At 40.0% G+C, this 20265-nt stretch overlaps 1 protein-coding gene across 6 annotated transcripts in view; it reads right to left on the reverse strand.

Moving 5' to 3' along the window:
• Positions 1-20265, reverse strand: part of LOC103117820 (fibronectin) — a 68672-nt gene that overhangs the window by 9941 nt on the left and 38466 nt on the right. For 2 of the 6 annotated variants that reach the window (XM_060184143.1, XM_060184141.1), the window contains 14 exons: positions 18635-18904; positions 17661-17777; positions 16706-16870; positions 15754-15909; positions 14830-14943; positions 13728-13997; positions 12350-12537; positions 10155-10242; positions 8183-8359; positions 6976-7065; positions 6577-6756; positions 5133-5222; positions 3772-4238; positions 2413-2551 (listed from right to left, as the gene is read on the reverse strand). In XM_060184143.1, coding sequence (XP_060040126.1) covers positions 2413-2551; positions 3772-4238; positions 5133-5222; positions 6577-6756; positions 6976-7065; positions 8183-8359; positions 10155-10242; positions 12350-12537; positions 13728-13997; positions 14830-14943; positions 15754-15909; positions 16706-16870; positions 17661-17777; positions 18635-18904 — 2511 coding nt within the window. The remainder of the gene's footprint in view (positions 1-2412; positions 2552-3771; positions 4239-5132; positions 5223-6576; positions 6757-6975; positions 7066-8182; positions 8360-10154; positions 10243-12349; positions 12538-13727; positions 13998-14829; positions 14944-15753; positions 15910-16705; positions 16871-17660; positions 17778-18634; positions 18905-20265) is intronic. The other 4 variants (XM_060184145.1, XM_060184142.1, XM_060184144.1 and 1 more) reach the window with 3 other exon arrangements.

Genomic DNA, 20265 nt, shown 5'->3' on the forward strand with positions numbered 1-20265 from the left:
AAACAGAATTCTTGTATGCAAATGGCTTAATAGAACACCAAACTCAGCATCAAGAAACACCTGTCTGCTCTGTCAATGCATCTTCATTTTAATAAACTAGGCTTTAGCATACAGACTTTGGCAAAGGAGCTTATTTTTCAATTTTGCCAAGAGACCTTAAAAAATGACTGTTTCTGGTAAATCTAGTTGATAGGACATACAGATTTCAAGATAATTAAGCTAATTAAGAACCGCATTGGAAATACAGAGGATGAAACTGCTTTTCATCATTATCGGGTTCTATGAACCCGGTTAATATTTATTTTAGAGAATATTTATTTATTTGTTTGTTGGATAGAGACAGAGAAAAATTAGGAAGGAAGGGGGAGGCAGAGAGGGGGAGAGAAAGGAAGATGCCTGTAGCACTACTTTACTGCTCATCAAACACCCTCTGCTAGCAGGATGGGGGCTTGAACTAGGGTCTTTGTGCACTTTAACATGTGTGCTCTTAATAAGGTATGCCAATGCCAGCCCCAGTTTAATATTTCTATGCCCTGCCCTCATCTGTAATATGGGGGTAATAATAAAAATATGTCTGCCTGCTAGGAATCTTGTGAAGGTTCCAGAAGGCCATGCATTTCAAGTACTAGTCCATTATCAATACTCCAAAATTGTCCAGCATATAGATTATTAGAAGTCATCCTTTGCTTTTAATGCAGTAGTTGTAGCAACTTAAAAAGACCATCATAATGTGAGCCCCCCTTTCATTATCATATTTTTACATGATATTGTATAAATTCTAGCTTCTGTATATTGTTACCACAATGGAGGACTTCGTTGGGGCTTTCAATTCCATTGTGTCCATTTTTTTTTTTCCACAGTGCAAAAAATTAAAAGCTCAAAAGCAATAGGTATTCAAAGTGCCTAGTATATTAAAAGGCATTACTTTGGAAGGAAATAGAAAATATGTAATGTCTCAAAGTCAGGCAAATCTGGCTGGAATGCAGAATGTTGCTGCTGGGAATAAGAAATTAGAAAGAGAAATGGAAGGAATATAAACTGCTAATCGGGGTTTTAAGACTAAAAATAGCCATAAGTTAAAATTCCACCTGAGTAAAGTCATGGAGATGGAATCAGTTTATAATGTGACGTGGAAAAGCACAAAGACCTTTGTGGTCTTTGCAGTTCCTTTCATGTGTCCTTCTACTGGTAAAACCACAAAAGGCAAAATGTGAGTCTTAAAGCAGATTGGTAACACAAACACAGATTCTTACCCCTCCCTCCCAACATGCAACTAATTTAAGCCCAGCACTTTAGCCACTATGCCACTTCCTGGGAGGCTATGCCACTACTTAAATTCACAAGTATTTATTTATTCACTGCTCAGCTCTGGCTTACGGTGGTGCAGGGGATTGAATTTGGGACCTTGTAGCCTCAGGCACGAGAGTCTGTTTGCATTATTATTATTATCTGTTACCATTATGCTATCTACCTATCCCTACCCAATTCATAAGTATTTATACATGTCAAATAGCACATCTATCTTCTGAATGAAGAAGGAGGCTGAGATTAAGTAACTAACTGGCCTGAGACAGAATTTAGCTCCTTCTTATGTGGAACTTCAGTGGGAAGACTTAAAGCTCATGGCTGAGACTGGTCCCTATCTCAGGTTCCTTGGTCAGTTCTCAGCAACTGCCGATTGAAAAACCAGGTGACACAGCACTGGCTTAAAGAGACTTCCAGGTGCTGCAGAGAAAAATCACTGACCATTTAAAACCTGTTGAGGCTTTGGGTCTATGTCATCAGAAGAATCACACTGAAATGAAACTGGAGTAAGAATGACGTGGAGGTAACTCATCTGGCAGAGCACAGGACTTGCATATGTGAGGCCCCAGGTTTGATCCCTGGCTCCACAGTGAGCTAGCCTTGCCTGCTCGCTGTTGCTCTCTTTCTCACAGAATAAGCAAATCTTGAAAGTGAAATTGGAATCAGGGAGCTCTTTGAATAGAAATGGACTCCGCTGGCAGCACTTTATGTCCAGAATGAGAGCCAGCTGCCCTCATGTCTGCGGACTGGGGATTTCTCTTACTAGTATGGGTCCCTAAAAATGACATCAGAGGACAATAACACTCTGAGTTGGGGGAGGGTCTAGAAAAAGAACTCTGGAGACAAGTTTCCTGTTATTAACTCAGACCTCAGACGCTCACCGTCAGGGCCTCAGAGCTGTAGACTACAGAGCTCAATTCCCTCTCAGGTCTGTTGTCATCTCCACTTGAGAGTACTTATATGTGTAATTTCCAAAGATGCTAGGACACTGTGAAGTTGCTAACTGAATTCATGTCATTAAATTTCCCAAAGATGAAAGGTAACAGCCACAGTAGAGAAAGTAGTCCAGAGGGGAGCCTGTGCTGAGTGTTGCCCACATTCACATACCAGAGTTGCCCACGGTCACAACCTCCTCTCGCACCCTGTGCCTCTGCTGGTCTTTCACAGCCTCCACTATGATGTTGTACGTGGCCCCTCTGGTAAGGCCGGTCAGGGTGGCACTAGCAGAAGTTCCAGGAACTCGGAACTGCAATTATTGGTACATCCAAACAATGGAGGAGAAAGCATTATGATGAGGAATTGGCATGACTTTCCCCACTCCTGACCCTCACTGTGAGAATAAAATAAAGACAGACAAATAAAGAGGGAGAGGGCGGAGTTCCCAACAAGCTGAGGGGAGAAATGGGAGAAGGGTGAGGGGCTATCATTTCTCTCTGCAGAATTTTCTTGCCAAAAAGCTACTTGAGAGCTTCTCAGTGACCACGATGCAAAGCCATTCTAGAGATAGCCCCCTCCTCTTCACCCTGTAGTGGTTTGAGATCTTGCAATTTCACTAGCAGGCATCCCTACCCCTGCTCCCTCTCTATAAAACACGAACGGCCCCCACCTTCTGGGGAGTCGCTTCACAAGAGGTGAAGCAGGTCTGCAGGTGTCTCTCTTTCTCTCCTCCTCTCTCCATTTCTCTCTGTCCTATCCAACAACCAACGACATCAATAATAACTACAACAATAAAACAACAAGGGCAACAAAAAGGGAATAAATAAATAAATAAATAAATGAGTAAATATTAAAAAAAAGAAAACACAAACGCTATCACGGGGGCAACTTACTCACCCCTCACAAGGTAATATCCCCCTCCCCTCCCCTTAACCTAGGATCCCAAAACCACGTGGGTAAATCCTAAAACTTATGTTTCTAAGCTCATAAATCTTCCACACTACAGTCAGTTTTTTTTTCTCCAAAAGTCTGTCACTTTCTAAAAATAAGGGAGCACAATAAAAATTGATACCAGCAAGACAAATTAAAGAACAGAAGTTTTAGTTGGGGAATCAATCACTTTCTACAGCTGATATGCACAGCTGCACCTCAGTTCTCTCTCTGCAGACAGATTATAGATAATGTGATTCAAGGACAAACTCTATAGAAGGTGCTGCAGCCTTTTTCACACTAATGTAAATTCAGGCAGCATCTCTCTCTTTTCTAGGATCATTTCTGTGTCTGTGTTACTAAGAAACCACAAATGGGTGAGAATAATAGAAATGATTTCTCCCTACTAAATACAAACCAATGATATTTTCTGGCACCTCCCCAGATGCACAATCACACTGAGACGTCAAAAAGTCAGTGCCTCAGCTGGCCACCTATTGAAGAACTCTTAGAAGTATCTCCACTTTACATTAGAACCCTGGTTAACCTTAGAGTAGCCAGCTGCCCAGCCAAAAGTAAAGAGAAAAAGTAACTAATTACCTGTAAGGGTTCTTCATCAATGCCAATGGGCTGACATGAAATGATATACTCAGAGCTTTCCTGGAGTGGAGCCCAAGAGATGGTTGTCTGTGAGAGTGCTTCTTGTCCTGTAGAGGCATTTGGATTGGGTCCCAGAAGGTGAGGGTATAGGTGATGGTCTACGTCTCCCCTGGGGACATGGCCAATTTGAATCTCCTCATTTACATTCGGCGGATATGGTCTTGGCCTATGCCTTACAGGGGCGACAGTGGTTGGCGGTGTGGTTCGCCTAAAACCATGCTCCTCAAAGATCATTTGTTGCCCAACACTGGGCTGCTGACCAGTAGTGCCAGGAAGCTGAATACCATTTCCCGTGTCATACCCAGAGTTGGTGATGAATGGGGTCTTTTGAACTGTGGAGGGAACATCCAAGATCTCTGGTCCATGAAGATTGGGGTGTGGAAGGGTTACCAGTTGGGGAAGCTCATCTAGCCAAGAGAGGTTAGAGCCAAAAAAGCAAAGCGCATTAAGCTCCCAGAAGTAGAAGCGACAATCATTACCAATTCAGGCAACATCGACTGTTCATCAATCTGATCAAAGCCCCGCCAACATTAGCACTTCTGAGATCACAAAACACTTTTTCCAGAAAGAAATCTTTATGATTTTTTTCCTCAAAGGTTTCTTTCTAATTTCAAATGAAAAATAGTGTTAGTATGAATCCATCATACACACAAAGCCTTGAACCGCTAAGCCCCCGAGAAGCTGCTTCTGCTCAAATTAAGCCAAATGGAACTGAAATCTGCAGCCTTTTCTCTCTCTCTTTTTCTTATTTTGAGTCAGTTGTAAGAACAAGCATCAAAACTAATTATATCAGTATCTGAACTGTAAGAATTCTAAAGGTCTGACTCAACAGTTTTTTTTGTTGTTTGAAATGCTAAAACAACAGGAATACATAAAAATTTAGCTTTTAAATCCCTCTATCAGCATAAATATAACATTTTCTTCAAATTAAATTGAAATTGGATAAAAAGTAAAACATTATTTAGTTTCAAGTTTCAGAAACTTTTTTTTTTTAGTATTTTTTAACTTCAACGTAGTTATATAAAAATAACAATAATAGCTACTTGCTTTTCACACTGTAGCACCTAGACTGAATTTTTCAAAGGTGAATAAAAGAACTGCTGTTGATTGGCTAACAGAAAAAATAAAACTGAATTCTGCATATCCTTTTAGATTATTCTTACTTGAAAAGGCTCAACATATGTGCTACCCTATTAGAAAAAAAAATCTGTGAGAAATGCACCAACATGTGAGAGTTTTTTCACTGCAAAACGGATCGCTAGGAATTACTGATGTCTTAGTTAGCTAAAGATGTTCTTTACCTGTTTTTCTCCTCCCAATCAGAGGCTCACTCTTCTGGTTGTTCTTGAGGGCTATGATCTGGAAGGTGTATTCAGTTCCTGGCTCAAGACCTAAGGAAGGATAGGGCATTGAGTTATACCTTGGGAACTCAGCGAGTCAAACAGAGTTAACTCATCCAGAGATGCTACTAGGGAGATGATATCTCTCTCAATCTGGCCTCTTGAAAAGTAAAATCAATTTCATTTTTCTTCCACAAAGATCCACATTCTCTGTAGTTAATGATCTTCCTATCCGATCTGACATCTCAATAAACTTTCATGAAAACTTTTTTGTATGTGTGTGTTTAACATAGTCTTACTATATGATTTTGAATTCAAGAAAAATCTATTAGCAATGTTTCTCATCTGTTACAGAGAAATGTTGCAGCTTGGAAATACATACGGTTGGCCTAATAACCAAAAGGCCCTCACTGGCCACATCAGTGAAAACTTAGATCAGCGATTAGCACCCTGAAGAAAATAATAACAAATCCTTGTGTAGTTCTGGTAGAAAGAATTTAACTCAATTCCTTCTACAGATTATTTTCCCTTCCTGAGGATCTTGAAAAGCCATAGTATCTAGCCTTTCTCTATGATTTTTAAAGCCCAGATACAGAGTATGAAGATTTATTTTGCAGACAAAAATAATACCAGTAGCCCATGATCTTGACTTACCAATATGGATACTTTTTATTCCCTACTTTAGGCCTTCTCTCTAAGAATTTGGGTATTTGGGAATTTGGGTATCACTCTGTGTCTGTGAAACTAGAGGGTGGGCGTACTCTGGAAAGTCTTGCAATGCCATCAGGTCTGTGGCCTAAGTGGTGGTATACTCAGTTAAGGGCCTATGTTACCAGATTCAAGCCTCTGGTAACAAAGGCCTGCATGGGGGAAGCTTCATGAATGAAGCAATGCTACAGGTGTCTCTCTCTCCTCCCATCTCAGTTTCTCTGTGTCTGTCCAATAAACAAACAAACAAACAAATAAACAAAATATTTAAAAAGACCATTAGGTCTTGAGGGAACTGGTTGATAAGATAGGATGTTTGAAAAATTAAAAGTATCACATTTTTATGAATTCGTGTCTTTTAGGATCTATTGAGCTCTTCAGTTCCTGATTAGAAAATGCTTTCAGCTTGTAGGGTGAGGGAAATAGCATAATGGTTATGCATAAAGGATCATGCCTGAGGCTCCAAGGATCCAAGTATAATCTCCAGCGCCACCATAAACCAGAGCTGAGCAGTGTTCTGGTTTCTTTCTGTCTCTGTCTCTCTCCCATTAAGATAAATAAATGAATAATAAAATTGTAAACCAATCAGACTGTCACAAGCAGGGCTTCTTGTTTTCATGGTACAGTTGGAGTCTGAGAAGCACTTTCTGAGTCCTAAGGAGCAAGAAGGAAAATGACAGCATGGAAGCAGCAATACCAGTGATAGTGGCCTCTGTGACTCCAGGGCGAGGCCGAGGGAACACTTCTCTGGGGGGGAACCCAGGCTTCTCATACTTGATGATGTAGCCAGTAATCCTAGCCCGGGGTGGCTGCCAGGACAGGAGCACAGAGCTGGGTGTGGTGGCCAAGAAATGCAGGTTAGATGGGGCATCGATAGCTGAAAAGAAAACAAAAGGATGTCTCTATTAAAACTGAAGGAATGAGAGACTATCCTCACACTTTTCCTAGCCTTTGTAAACACCAGAGAGAGTCTGAGAGTTCTATAAATGATTCGAGATGATCTAGGGTGCAAAACTACCATCGTGCTTCTTAAATTCTTGTAACTGATCACATGTGAAGTCAAGTCACTTTTTTAGTAGAAAGTGTAGTTAGTTACCAGTGGAGGCATCGATGACCACGGGGGAGCTCCTGGCATTGTCATTTAAAGTGTACAAGTAGATCTTATAGTCAGTGCCGGGTTGTAAGCCTGGAATTTTTAAAGAGAATTTTTATCTAATTTTGAATTACTAGGAAAAACATTTCAAACTCAGCTGAAATCTTTATGGTTCCTCTACCACTTACATAGACAACAGAAATTCTGAACATTTGAACAGTAAATTACAGTTGAATACAGACATTAACTGCTAATGAGAAACATAGCCCCAAATAAAATCACTGATGCCTATAAAGACATTGGCCGAAATAAATTTTAAATCCCAAACGTTATGTTAGCAATGACCCTCTGAGAGAATAGAGACGGGGGAATGACACGATGGCCATTGAAGGAGTGTGCTCTTCCTGGAGCATAATCAATTAACTGCAAACTAGAGTCAGAATATTAAATCTCAAGGAAATAAAACTGACCAATATTGAATATTCTCTGACTATGCCTTTACTCCTTACTCTCAAATTTAAAAATGCTTTATGATCTATGTTAATGTTAAAAGGTTACCTTCTTAGTTTCTTTTGCTTTTAAGAATTAAATGTTACTCTTTAAAAAAAAATAAGAAAGGGTCCAATGATAAAATATTAAATATGATGAATGGAACTTTATATTATTCCTTTGGTAAACCTTTAGATGAAATTAGGCACTTACCAGTAATGTGTGTGCTTAACTGGGTGCATTAGGCGTTCACAGGACAAAACTATTTCAGATTGTAGTGTGAACAGAATTTTTTTTTTTTTAGTAAAGTTAGCCTATCAGAAAACACTGAAAATAAATGTAACCAGTACAGGTGGTAGAATAACTAACTATTGGGAGTTGGGCGGTAGCACAGTGGGTTAAGCGCAGGTGGTACAACACTCAAGGACTGGAGTAAGGATTCTGGTTCTAACTCCCAGCACCTCACCTGAAGAGGAGTCGCTTCACAGGCAGCGAAGCAGGTCTGCAGGTGTCTGTCTTTCTCTCCCCCTCTCTGTCTTCCCCTCCTCTCTCCATTTCTCTCTGTCCTAGCCAACAACAAAGACATCAATAACTACAGCAATAAAACAACAAGGGCAACAAAAGGGAATAAATAATAAAATAAAGAGAGAGAAAAAAAGAATAACTAACTAGTAAGCCAGTTAATGTGAATAGCAACTGACAAATGCAGTTGACCCCTGACCTGTGATGGTGTAACTTCTGATATCAGGACTGATGTTTCTCTGAACTGGAGTCTGGCCATTTGCTGGGATGGCATCAACCTGGAAGCCAGTGATCGTCTCAGTCTTAGTTCTCCAGCTTATGGTGATGGTGGTCTCAGTGGCATCTGTCACACGGGCCCTTCTTGGAGGGCTGACATCTGTATGGGATCAAAGCTCAAGATTAGTGGTAGGCTATTACACAGGCAAGATTTTGATATTTCAAAATACTATTTTATGATAGACTAAAGGCATCAATTTCTACATATGCTTACTAATGTTTCCTGTGACCACCATAGGGAAAAGTTTATAATACTCGTAAAATATTCACTTCTTGGTTGGTACCTTTTTAAAAAAAAAACCTTTATTTTATTTTTCTTATACTTGATAGGACAGACAGAATGTGAGAGAGGAAGGGTGATAGGAAGAGAGAAAGACACCAACAGCACTGCCTCACCACTTGGGAAGCTTACCCTCTGCAGGTGGGGACTAGGGATTTGAACCTGGGTCCCTGTGCATGGTAATATATGCATTTAACCAAGTGTACTACTGTCTGTACCCACTCCTTTTTAAATAACTGGAAAACTTTACAGATAATTAGTCTAATAGCATCTACAAATACCTCAGTAAGTCTTAAAACTGTTGATTTATTATAATGTAAAATACATGTAGTAGTAGTTATAAAAATATGATCAGTTAGCAACACAGCACTACTATATTGCTAGCATTTTTACAAAACTTCCCAATATTTTCTCTCTCAACTGTTATGATACCCCTTAGTGTGATTTCTTTCCTTTTTATTTTATTTTATTTATTGATGAGAAAGTTAGGAGAAGAGAGAGAAAGAACTAGACATCATTCTGGTACATGTCTTGCTGGGGATTGAACTTAAGACCACGTGCTTGGAGAGCCCAATACTTTATCCATTGCACCACCTCCCTGCCCACTCCCTTGATGTGATTTCTGAAAGAGAATACTGTGAGCTTTTGATATGGCAGAAAACTAGAATTTGGACTCAATTTTGTCTAAACATGTTTCTGTTATGATATAGAAATCACTGGCTCCCACATGTTGGAGGGGGGAGAGCTCCAAGAACAATGAAGCAGGACTACAGGTATCTCTCTGTCTCTCTCCCTCTCGGTTTTCCTCTGAATGTCTGTCTCCATCCAAAAATAAATAAATAAATATAAGATCATAGAAGCCAGCATGTCTGCCCCAGATTTCACTCCATGAAAGTAAATCCCAAGGCTGAGAGATAATTGAGTGGGTAGAGCACATACTTTACCAGGCAGGAGACGCTGGGTGCAATCCCTGGCAGCACATGGCAGCACCACGAGTACCACCAAGGAAACTCTGGGGATGCTGGAGTGGTGCTTTAATGGCTCTTCTTCTCTCCTTCTTTTTTTTTTTAAGTTTTATTTTATTTTTTAATTTTTTTCTATTCTCTATATTTATTGGGTGGAGACAGCCAGAAGTCAAGAAAAGAGGGGGATATAAGGAAGGGAAGAAACAGAGAGACACCTGCAGACCTGTTCCACCACTTGCAAAGCTTTACCCCTGCTGGTGGGGACTGAAGGCTTGAACCTGGGTCCTTGCACACTAGCCTGTGCACTCAACCAGGTGCGCCACCTCCCGGTCCCTTCTCTCCCTCTCTATTAGGCCCTATCTCTCATAACTGGGGAGTTATGCTCGGTGGCATAACACATGATTTGGTTCATTCCCCAGTAATACAATAAGAAAAAAGACAACACATTGTAAGAAGTAGAACATAACCAAGCTGCTATTTCTAGTTCATAATACCAATACAATTAACACTATGAAGTGATTTCATCAGTAGAGCACTTTCTGAACAGGCATAAAATATGATAGCAGTAAGTAAAAAGGACAAGCATATAAAGGAGAAAGCACTAACCCTTCTTTAATTTTTGCTTATACATAATATTTGTCAACACTTACTTTCCAGAGTAGTGATAACTCCTTGAGCAGGTCTGCTTGTCAAAGTATCCTTAAGAGCATAGACACTCACTTCATACTTGGTGGCCACCTTGAAAAAAAGGAAAGCATTAGCAGTGTAATTTTCTGAATTTGAGGATTTTTTAAATTATTACTATTATAGCATTAGATCTAAGAAAGGCATAGACAGAACCCATAGCACTGAAAATTCTTAGATTGGGGTCCAGGAGGTAATGCAGTGGGTTAAGTGCACATGGAGCAAAGCACAAGGATGGGGGTATGGATCCCAGTTCCAGCCCCCGGCTCCCCACCTGCAAGGGGATCACTTCACAAGCGGTGAAGCAGGTCTGTAGGTGTCTATCTTTCTTTTCCCCTCTCTATCTTCCCCTCCTCTCTCCATTTCTCGATTTCTCTCTGTCCTATCCAACAACAGCAGTGACAGCAATAACAACAACTAGGGCACAAGGGCAACAAAAATGGGAAAAATGGCCTCCAGAAGCAGTGGATTCATAGTGCAGGCACCGATAACCCTGGATAACCCTGGATGCAAAAAAAAAAAATCCCTAGATTAATTTAACTGCTGCACTGCAGTTAATCAACAGCATGTTTAAATTAGATGGATTTTAAAAAGTTCTTGTGTGTATGGGGGAGGGGGAAGGGGGAAATAACAGGATAGTTATACAAAAATATTTTCCTGCCTGAGGCACAGAAGGTCCCAGAATTTAGTCCCTAGATCCACCATAAGCCAGAAGTAAATGAAATAAAATAAAATGTGGCTAAGCTCAAGTTAACTCTGATTTATATTAAGCTGACAGAAACCAAGAACAAGGGGTTGTTGTCCATTTTTCACTTGGTCAGTTGCAAATCACACAAATTATTATACTCATAGACAGGCAAAGCAAATGCTCTATTCTATCTGTGAGTCCTCATTCTGCAGTCCCCTCTAACCCCTTCATAGACAGGCAAAGCAAATGCTCTATTCTATCTGTGAGTCCTCATTCTGCAGTCCCCTCTAACCCCTTCATAGACAGGCAAAGCAAATGCTCTATTCTATCTGTGAGTCCTCATTCTGCAGTCCCCTCTAACCCCTTCATGGACAGGCAAAGCAAATGCTCTATTCTATCTGTGAGTCCTCATTCTGCAGTCCCCTCTAACCCCTTCATAGACAGGCAAAGCAAATGCTCTATTCTATCTGTGAGTCCTCATTCTGCAGTCCCCTCTAACCCCTTCATAGACAGGCAAAGCAAATGCTCTATTCTATCTGTGAGTCCTCATTCTGCAGTCCCCTCTAACCCCTTCATAGACAGGCAAAGCAAATGCTCTATTCTATCTGTGAGTCCTCATTCTGCAGTCCCCTCTAACCCCTTCATAGACAGGCAAAGCAAATGCTCTATTCTATCTGTGAGTCCTCATTCTGCAGTCCCCTCTAACCCCTTCATGGACAGGCAAAGCAAATGCTCTATTCTATCTGTGAGTCCTCATTCTGCAGTCCCCTCTAACCCCTTTCTGGAATCGCTCTTTTATTAAGAAGTACACCAATTCCCTAGGTTCTTAAGGAATTTTTATGTCTGCACATCCAGAAGAATCAAGTGAGTTTTAACAAAAGTAGGTCCATGCTGAGAGTCGTGGCAAACTGGGAAATCTTCTTCAGTAAAGAAATGTAACTCTATGCATACATAACTAAAGGGAACTCATGCACTCAGCATATCCATATAGAAATTATTCTGCCAGGCAGGGCAGATAGCATAATGGTTATGCAAACAGACTCTTTCTCATGTCTGAGGCTCCAAAGTCCCAGGTTCAATCCCCCACACCACCATAAGTCAGAGCTGAGCAGTGCTCTGGTGTTTCTCTTTCTCTCCCTCAAAAATAAATTAAATAAAATATTTTTTAAAAAAAGAAATTATTTTGCCAATATGTATACCCTTTTAAACAAAACCAAATCCTCTTAATGATCTGTGAATCCCTTTAAAAATCTGTGCAAAGTCGAAAGTTGTTTATAACAATCTGTCCCAGATAGTTATGTTGAAAAACTTAAAATTCAACAGGAAGGACTTTGTGCTATAAAGGTACAATTATGTGATGGGTAAGGCAAATATGCAATTAGATTCATTATGACATTCTATTCCCGCCACCTTAACCTACATGAGAGATAATGACCTTCTTCATCGTTCTGAAGAAAGAAGGTCATTTCTTACCATAAGTCCAGATACAACTACAGATGTGCTGTCAGGGGAAAGGTTGATTTCCTTCATTGGGCCAGTCTTCTCCTTGGGTGTGACCCGCACACGGTATCCAGTGAGCTGAACATTGGGCGCAGTCCACACGGCAGTCAGACTTGTTGGTGTCACTTGAGTAAACTTCAGGTTGGTTGGTGCAGGAATGGCTGTTAGGATGGTCATTGGTTATTTAACAGAAAATGGGGGAGAGTGGGGATAAAGTGAATTCCGAGACAGAATCAGTAGTCTTTGCTTGATTAGATAAGTTCTCTGGTTAAGTAAAGATTCACAACAAGAAAATTCCAGAAGGGATGGAGCTTGAAGAGAGTGCTTGTGGGAGAATGCTTGTGTTTTACATCCACTAGATCAGAATTGCTGAAACACTCAGAGTTCTGGCGTTCATCCAAGTGCCAGAACTCTGAGAGACTTGATTTCACAAGTTTTATTGTTGTTTGTTTGTGCTAACTTTCTCTTTCAGAAGTAAGAGCCACTAAGATATCTTTTCCATTTATATAGAAAGATGAGCAGCAGCCCTTCTTCTATATAAATTATCTTCATATGAAACACTTTGTCATAGAGTGCTCTATTTTCCCAGCTCCCTCCACTCCCCCCCCCCATGGCCAAAGGCAGAATCATGTGTTTTATTTGGACCCTACAGCAAATATTGCTGCTAAATTTGAATTATTCTTGGTGGTGCAGCATGCGAAGAAAATTGGCTCACAACAGAAGCATTAAAAGAGAAGCAAAGAGCAATAATACAGATTGTCACCTCCAGGGCTTATGCTGTCACCGGGACACATCTTTAGCATTCCACTCTGCTTCAGAAACAAAGCATAAGAGGATGAAGTACTGTGGAAAGCACCTGCCCTATCAACTGTCTCCTATGTGTGTGATCTGTAGTCCTTCAAGCAAATTATGCACCCACTACTAGATATGGGAGCTAAAAAGGAAGATCTCAGCCACGTGCTCTCAGAATTGTGCTGCTATAAAATAGCCCAGTTCGGGATTCCTTTTTTCTAGAGTAAGCTCCAGGATGCCAAACTTCTTTCCTTTCTACACAGAGAGCCACATGGATTCAAAGCTTAGAGAATAATCTGCACTTTTAGTATTCTTTTCAAATGTCTTATTTTATGTCCATAAGCCAAGCTACTCTGAACTTTCCTTTTATGGAACTTTTGCTGAATACCACCCCTCAACTTTTCCTCTTTAGAGAGGGATTTTCCTAATAGAGACTTTGTTTTCCCCCCTCTCTTTTACACAGGAATCAATAGCCCGCAGCCCAATCAAATAGAATTCAAACAGCAGGGCATAAAGCTGCTGTTCCCATGAGCACCCGATGGTGCCGTTAACGATATACCTGTGGACTGGGTTCCAATCAGGGGCTGGCTCTCCATATCATCGTGCAAGGCAACCACACTGACTGTGTACTCAGAACCCGGCCTGAGGCCTTGCAGCTCTGCAGTGTCTTCTTCACCATCAGGTGCAGGGAATAGCTCATGGATTCCATCCTCAGGGCTCGAGTAGGTCACCCTGTACCTGGAAACTTGCCCCTGTGGGCTTTCCCAAGCAATTTTGATGGAATCGACATCCACATCAGTGAATGCCAGTCCTTTAGGGCGATCAATGTCTGTTAGGCAAATTAACGGTAAGAGGTTATGTGAAAAGCAAGTTGTGAAATAAGCATTTTTACAACATGCAAAGCAGTTTGCAGATACTCTTCCCTCTCATGAATTAAAATCCAATTAACCCACCATTACATGGAAAATAATTAACATTGGCTTGCTTTTTTTTTTTTTTTGGTTTAGAAAATCTCTGATGTCACATCACTCATTACAACAAAGGTGTACACGAAACATGTAGACACCTTCTATGACTCCCATGATGAGGGCTTATTTATATTCATTTTCAGATATTCTACCAAGATTCAGGTTTGCAGTGTGATGTTAGTCTCACAGACTTGGGTTTTCTATACCTTGGAAATGGTAAAGTTGATTTGCAACATTAGATTGATATTATCATAACTATCAGTTCTTCTTTTTGGCATCCCTACAACATAGTTTACATTAATAGAGGTCCGTCCAGTTCTTCCAAATGTTCCAGACACAGTAACCTCCTGAGGCACCCTCCAATCAACTTTGCCATCCAGTCATAGAAAAGAAAGCTCCAGAAAAAAGATGTTTTAGCTTGACTACAGGCACATAAGATTTTGCAGAAGCCATTTAAGCAACAGGAATCTGAAGCATAGCAACTAAGTATGGTCGTCCACGACTTCCTTCCTTATGTGTCCATTGCTGGGCGCTGAGAAGGGAAAGTGTCCATATAGGACTCAGCCCAAGAAAGAAACAAACCAAGAAGTTGGATGTTTCTTTGTATAATGGCACAAGACTAGCAGAAGTTATTCAGACTCATAAAGACAAACTTTTGACTCTGAAAATGAAAAGTGAACAGTGGTTACATACTGGTTACTGCAGTCTGCACCAGAGGCTGGCTCTCTTCATTTCCATCTTGAGCATAGACACTAACCACATACTCCACGGTGGGCTGCAAGCCTTCAATGGTCATTTCGGTTTGATCTGTAGAGGGTATGAAAAACAAATGCAGCGTATCTGTCATCCATTATGTGGTCAGTCATGCAGCTTTCAGAGCTGAGTAGCAAACACATGATGGTCTGGCATTTTCGTAATTTGCAGAATTATGAAAATATGGAGGCATCTCAAGTTGTACTTCAATTTCTTCTGGGACAAACACATTGCTGACTGGAGCTACTACATTAAAGTACAATTATACAAAAGATCTGAAATTTCATGTTATCTTTAATAATAAATGAAGTGGAGCCTGGAAAAAAAAATGAAAAGTAACTGGATTTAAAGGTATTTCGTTAGAATTCTCATTTCCAGAGTTTATATAATAGCACCAAAGCAGGAGACACAAAGATCTGAAAGAGTCTGTCTGGGTAAGCATGATAAACAAATAAAGATGGATGTGATGATTTAACATGCCCATCATGTATGTTAAAAAAAAATGGAAAGAAAAAAATTTTTTAAAATGCATCTATCCAAAAAAAAAAAAAAGAATTCTACTGTTAAAGGAGATGGTAGCAGTAACGTTTGAATTTATGAAGGACAAAATTAGAACATATGAAATGTCTGTATTTACAGCCATTTATTTTCTTTAAAAACATACTGTACGACTCAGCAGGCAGAGCACAGAAACTGCCTATGTGAGGCTCGGAATTCCATCCCTACTACTGCTCATGCTTGAATAGTGCTCTGGTCTCTTTCTCTCTCATAAAAGAAATAAACAAAAGTGTAGAGAGAAATAAAAAGCATACTGTGTAGTGTAACTATTTCTCCTGAAGTATGTGGCTTTCTGGCTTTTCTTACCTGGACCTGCAATTTTAGTTTTAGTTGGTCCAGGGCCATTTTTGGGTACAGTGGTTACTTTGTAACCGGTAACAGGGGAACTTGAAGGCAGCCATCTGACACTGATGCTGTTATCCTGAACATCAGTCACTTGCATCTGAGATGGTTTGTCAATTTCTGAAAATAAAAATAAGGAGAAATCAATGAAACCCCAGCCCTTAGAAACAAGACTGGATATATCCTTATCTCTAGTCCTACTATATATTGAATGATTTCTTACCACTATTAGCCTCTCATAAGTTTCTCTTTCTTTCTTTCTTTTTTTATTTTTTATCTTTATTTATTTGATAGAGATAGCCAGAAATTGAGAGGAAGGGGGAGACACGGAGACACCTGCAGCCCTGCTTCACCACCTGTGAAGCATTCCCCCTGCAGGTGGAGACGAGGGCTTGAACCCGGGTCCTTGTGCACTGTAATATGTGCGCGCAACCAGGTGTGCCACCACCCGGCCCTATAAGTATCTCTTTTATAGGAATACAGAGACAGTGTTTGGAAGATAAGACAGGTATCTAGGTGTTATTTCCTATGTTCAAGATCACTGCTTCTTTCACAAAGAAGCTATACCCTAGATAAGTGTTTGTCCTCTTGTCAGTTTATTCATTCAATCATTTACTAACAAATACTTACAGAACACACTTTATGTCTGTCTCTGTTGTAGGTATACAGAATAGAACAACTACACACACACACACACACACACACACACACACACACACACACACACACACACACACACACATCCTGGCCTTAAGAGTTATTTCCTTGTATATCTGGTTCCAGTCTCTGCTAGCTGCAGGTGTTGCTCAGTGTTAATAAAAAGAAAATCAATTCCACAATTGTGGAACATACTCTGGGAGAACAGCACGAAAGCTGAGTCATTACACATGTGCCACCACAGCTGCAAAATCTGTACCTGTTCGGTAATTGATGGAAATCGGCTTGCTGCTCGCAGGGCTGTCCCCACGGCCGGTGACAGCATACACAGTGATGGTGTAGTCCACACCGGGTTTAAGGTCACTGATGGTAGCGGTAGACTTGCTTCCAGGTACAGTGAACTCCTGGACGGGGCTGTGTCCTCCTGTTTGAAAAGGGTCTTATTCAGAATACTCAAGGCTGAGCTACTTGGGGACTGCTGAGTAATTGAATTTATGCTTTGAGAGCAATGTATGCCACACCTTTGCTTAGTTCCTTCAAAAGAAGGCTGTTCATAGGACTGATTTATTATGCATACAGAAAACTTTGGTAAGTGCATAGAAACTTGGAGAAATTTGCCATGAATGCTATTATAACATTCCAGCTTTAAAATGCCACTAAGCTGTAGATAACATTAGGAGGAGGAAGGTAAGCCCTTATCCCAATATTGCATCTCCTTTTTCAAAACTTTAATGAACTAAATTCATGTTGAATAAAGTTAAGAAAATATAGGAAAGTAAAAAGATGAAACTATAAATCACTTATCTTTCACTATTAATATACTTGTGAATCTCTAATCTTCTTTCCTTAGCTCTTCTGAATATACAAAATAAATTCTGTAGTAGACAAAATTTCCTCTGTAGTATTAGAGAACGCTTTACTTTGAATTTGCCATTGGCTAATCATATATGTCATTTTAACCAGAGCTCTGTTCAGCTCTGGTTTATCATGGTTCTGGAGATCAAACGTGAGGCCTTTAGGCCCCCAAGTAAGAGAGTCTATTGAATAAGCCACTATGCTATGTCCCAGGGTCCCGTTCTATGTATTCTTGGATAACAGCAAGGCTCCATAAAATGGACTTGCCTACGTTTCTTTGATTATTGGTCTACTTTCCACTTACAATTGAATCTAACTCTATTCAAGCATGAGCCATCAATAGTTTTTTCCCACCACACCTGTTTCTCCATAGGTGATCCTGTAGTATCTCACAGTGACAGCAGGGGGCTCCCAGCTGATCATGAGGCTGGTGGGGTTTGCGGCAACAACTTCCAGTTCTCTTGGGACATCAGAAACTAGAAAACAAACAGGACAGTGTCCACCTCTGTGACTTTCACATGATATCCCACTCTTAGTCCTCTTTACAGATAATTTCTTTCATGATTTCATGACAGCACAACTACTTCTGAGTACATAAAGCAATAAGTATATACAGCAGTGTGAATAAAATTTGTACATAAATTGTGCATACATAAGCACATAAAGTACATAAAATGGTAAGTACATAAAATCTGACAAAGTACAAATCATGAACAATTCAAGGTAAGAGGTGAAGGATACAATTTAAATCGTGACAGAGGACCTAGTTGGGGTTGTATTGTTATATGGAAAACTGGGAAATGTACAAACTATTGTATTTACTGTCGAATGTAAAACATTAATTCCTCAATAAAGAAATTTAAAAAAATTAAATCATGTAAGACAGTAGTTCTAAATTCAAAATCAAGTGATAAATTTTCTTGGCATAAATAAGCCCTCTTCTTTAAACTGTCAGGGGTTATTTTTAATAATTTAACTTGAATTTCTACAATTTAAATTGACCTATTTTTATTTTGTAGAACCAGAGCCTTGTACTTGTATTATGTCACCATTGTTGGGTCAACTTTTTCATTCGGATAAAGAAGAGACATTGCAGCATCAAGCTTCCTCTGTTGCTATGGTATCTCCCACATGATACCAGAACTTAAACGTGGGAGATGGGCATGGCAAAGTGCATGCCCCATCTTATGAGCTCTGTCTCTGACCTTGATACGTATGTGTGTATGTGTATGCATATATCCCTAATAACATCTACTCTGCTCTTTAAAAATAGAAGACACCACCTACATAGGAATTATCCTCAAAGTTTCCTGGAAGACCAGAAAAAAATTACCTGTTGCTTGTTGGCCAACCAAAAGGGGACTTTCTTCTTTGCCATTAAGACCAGTGATGGTGACCACATATTCTGTGCCTGGATTGAGGTTGGTGAGGGTGATGGAATTCCGAGTGGGGGGCACTCGGTCTTCTCGGGGTCTTCCAACAGCATGCTCAGGATGATGGCGAATTTTTATACCAGTGATCGGGGCTCGAGGAGGAATCCAGTGGACAGTGAAAGAGTTGGCAGTGATATCAGAAAAGTCAATGCCGGTGGGGGCATCCAGGCCTGTTTTTCCAATGCAGGGGAGGGGAAAAGAAAGAGACAGAAAACACACCACAGATTCAGGTAAAGTCTAGGGGCAACTTGCATACATCCAACAATCCTATCCTTTCTCACTAACACAAGCCATTATAAACCTCAGGTCACAACGCACAGTTTTAAGCCACATCAAGTTTCAAAAATCCTAAGTTGACTCCATTTGAAATGATCAACTCAAGCACTCTATTTTTTTTTCTTTACCTCAATATTCCAAGTGATTTAGTTTCATTGCAGTGGGTTTCTGCATTACATCTGAAGGGAAATGCTAGGGTATTTGGGAATCATTTTCAAATGTTCAGTGTTCAAACATTTGATGTTTCTCTTCTGTAAAGTATATCTCTCAAAGGCAAGATCTGTCCATTCTCAAGTGAAATATTCAGCTCTCAAAAAAGCTTGTGATACTCAGGAGGGGACTGATATGACAAACATAAAGCATTTGAAAATGAAAATGAGATATTGTCCTGGATAAATTATAATGCAGCTTAACTCCTCATGAATCCAGACCTGAGCATATTTTGGGTAAAAAAAACCCTAAGAATGTGGAGTTCATCTTAAATTCAGTTAAGTACATTTAACCTATCTGGAATTTCAAGGAAATTTTTTATTGTTACAAGTTTTGTTTGCTCTATTCAGTAATATATGCATGCCAAATCAAGACATCCCAATTCACTCTTGGAGACATATATACATACATACATATATATATATATATATATATATGTAATAACTAACATAGTTGTAGATCAATTAAATTTGAACTTAAAAAATTTCACTTACTGATGAGAGAAGAGGAGGAGGAGAGAGAGAGAGTGAAAGAAAGAGTCAGAACATTATTCTGGCATATGAGGTAGAGAGTATCTAACTAGGGACCTTAGACATGTGAGTTCTGCGCTCCAGTGCTGAACCAACTCCAGCTGAAAACCTGCATGAAAATTAGTAAACACCCATATTTACGCAGGGCTACAATTCTACATATTCTTATGGTAAGTAAATGTCCGTCAAGTGGTAAGAAGATTAACTTGTTGACTTAGATGAAAATGACATTGTTGGTTTAGCCTTTAGACAGAAGCACCAGTGAGAAGAAAAGTCCACATTACCAATTAATAGAGATCCTTTTTCTTTCTTTTTCCCAAAAGTATAGACAACATTTCTGTATTAACATTAATTCTCTCTGGAGTAGAGAGAAAAAAAATTAATGACCAGATAAACAGGGAAATAGGAGAATAAAGTGGTTTCATCTACCCAAGATAAGTGTCAACACACCTCACTCTCCACCCAACTGTTATCCCCTCCCACAATAGGGCACTGGGTCCCCAAGCCGCCCCCCA

This window comes from Erinaceus europaeus, unplaced genomic scaffold (genome assembly GCF_950295315.1).
Source record: "Erinaceus europaeus unplaced genomic scaffold, mEriEur2.1 scaffold_466, whole genome shotgun sequence".
NCBI lineage: Eukaryota > Metazoa > Chordata > Mammalia > Eulipotyphla > Erinaceidae > Erinaceus > Erinaceus europaeus.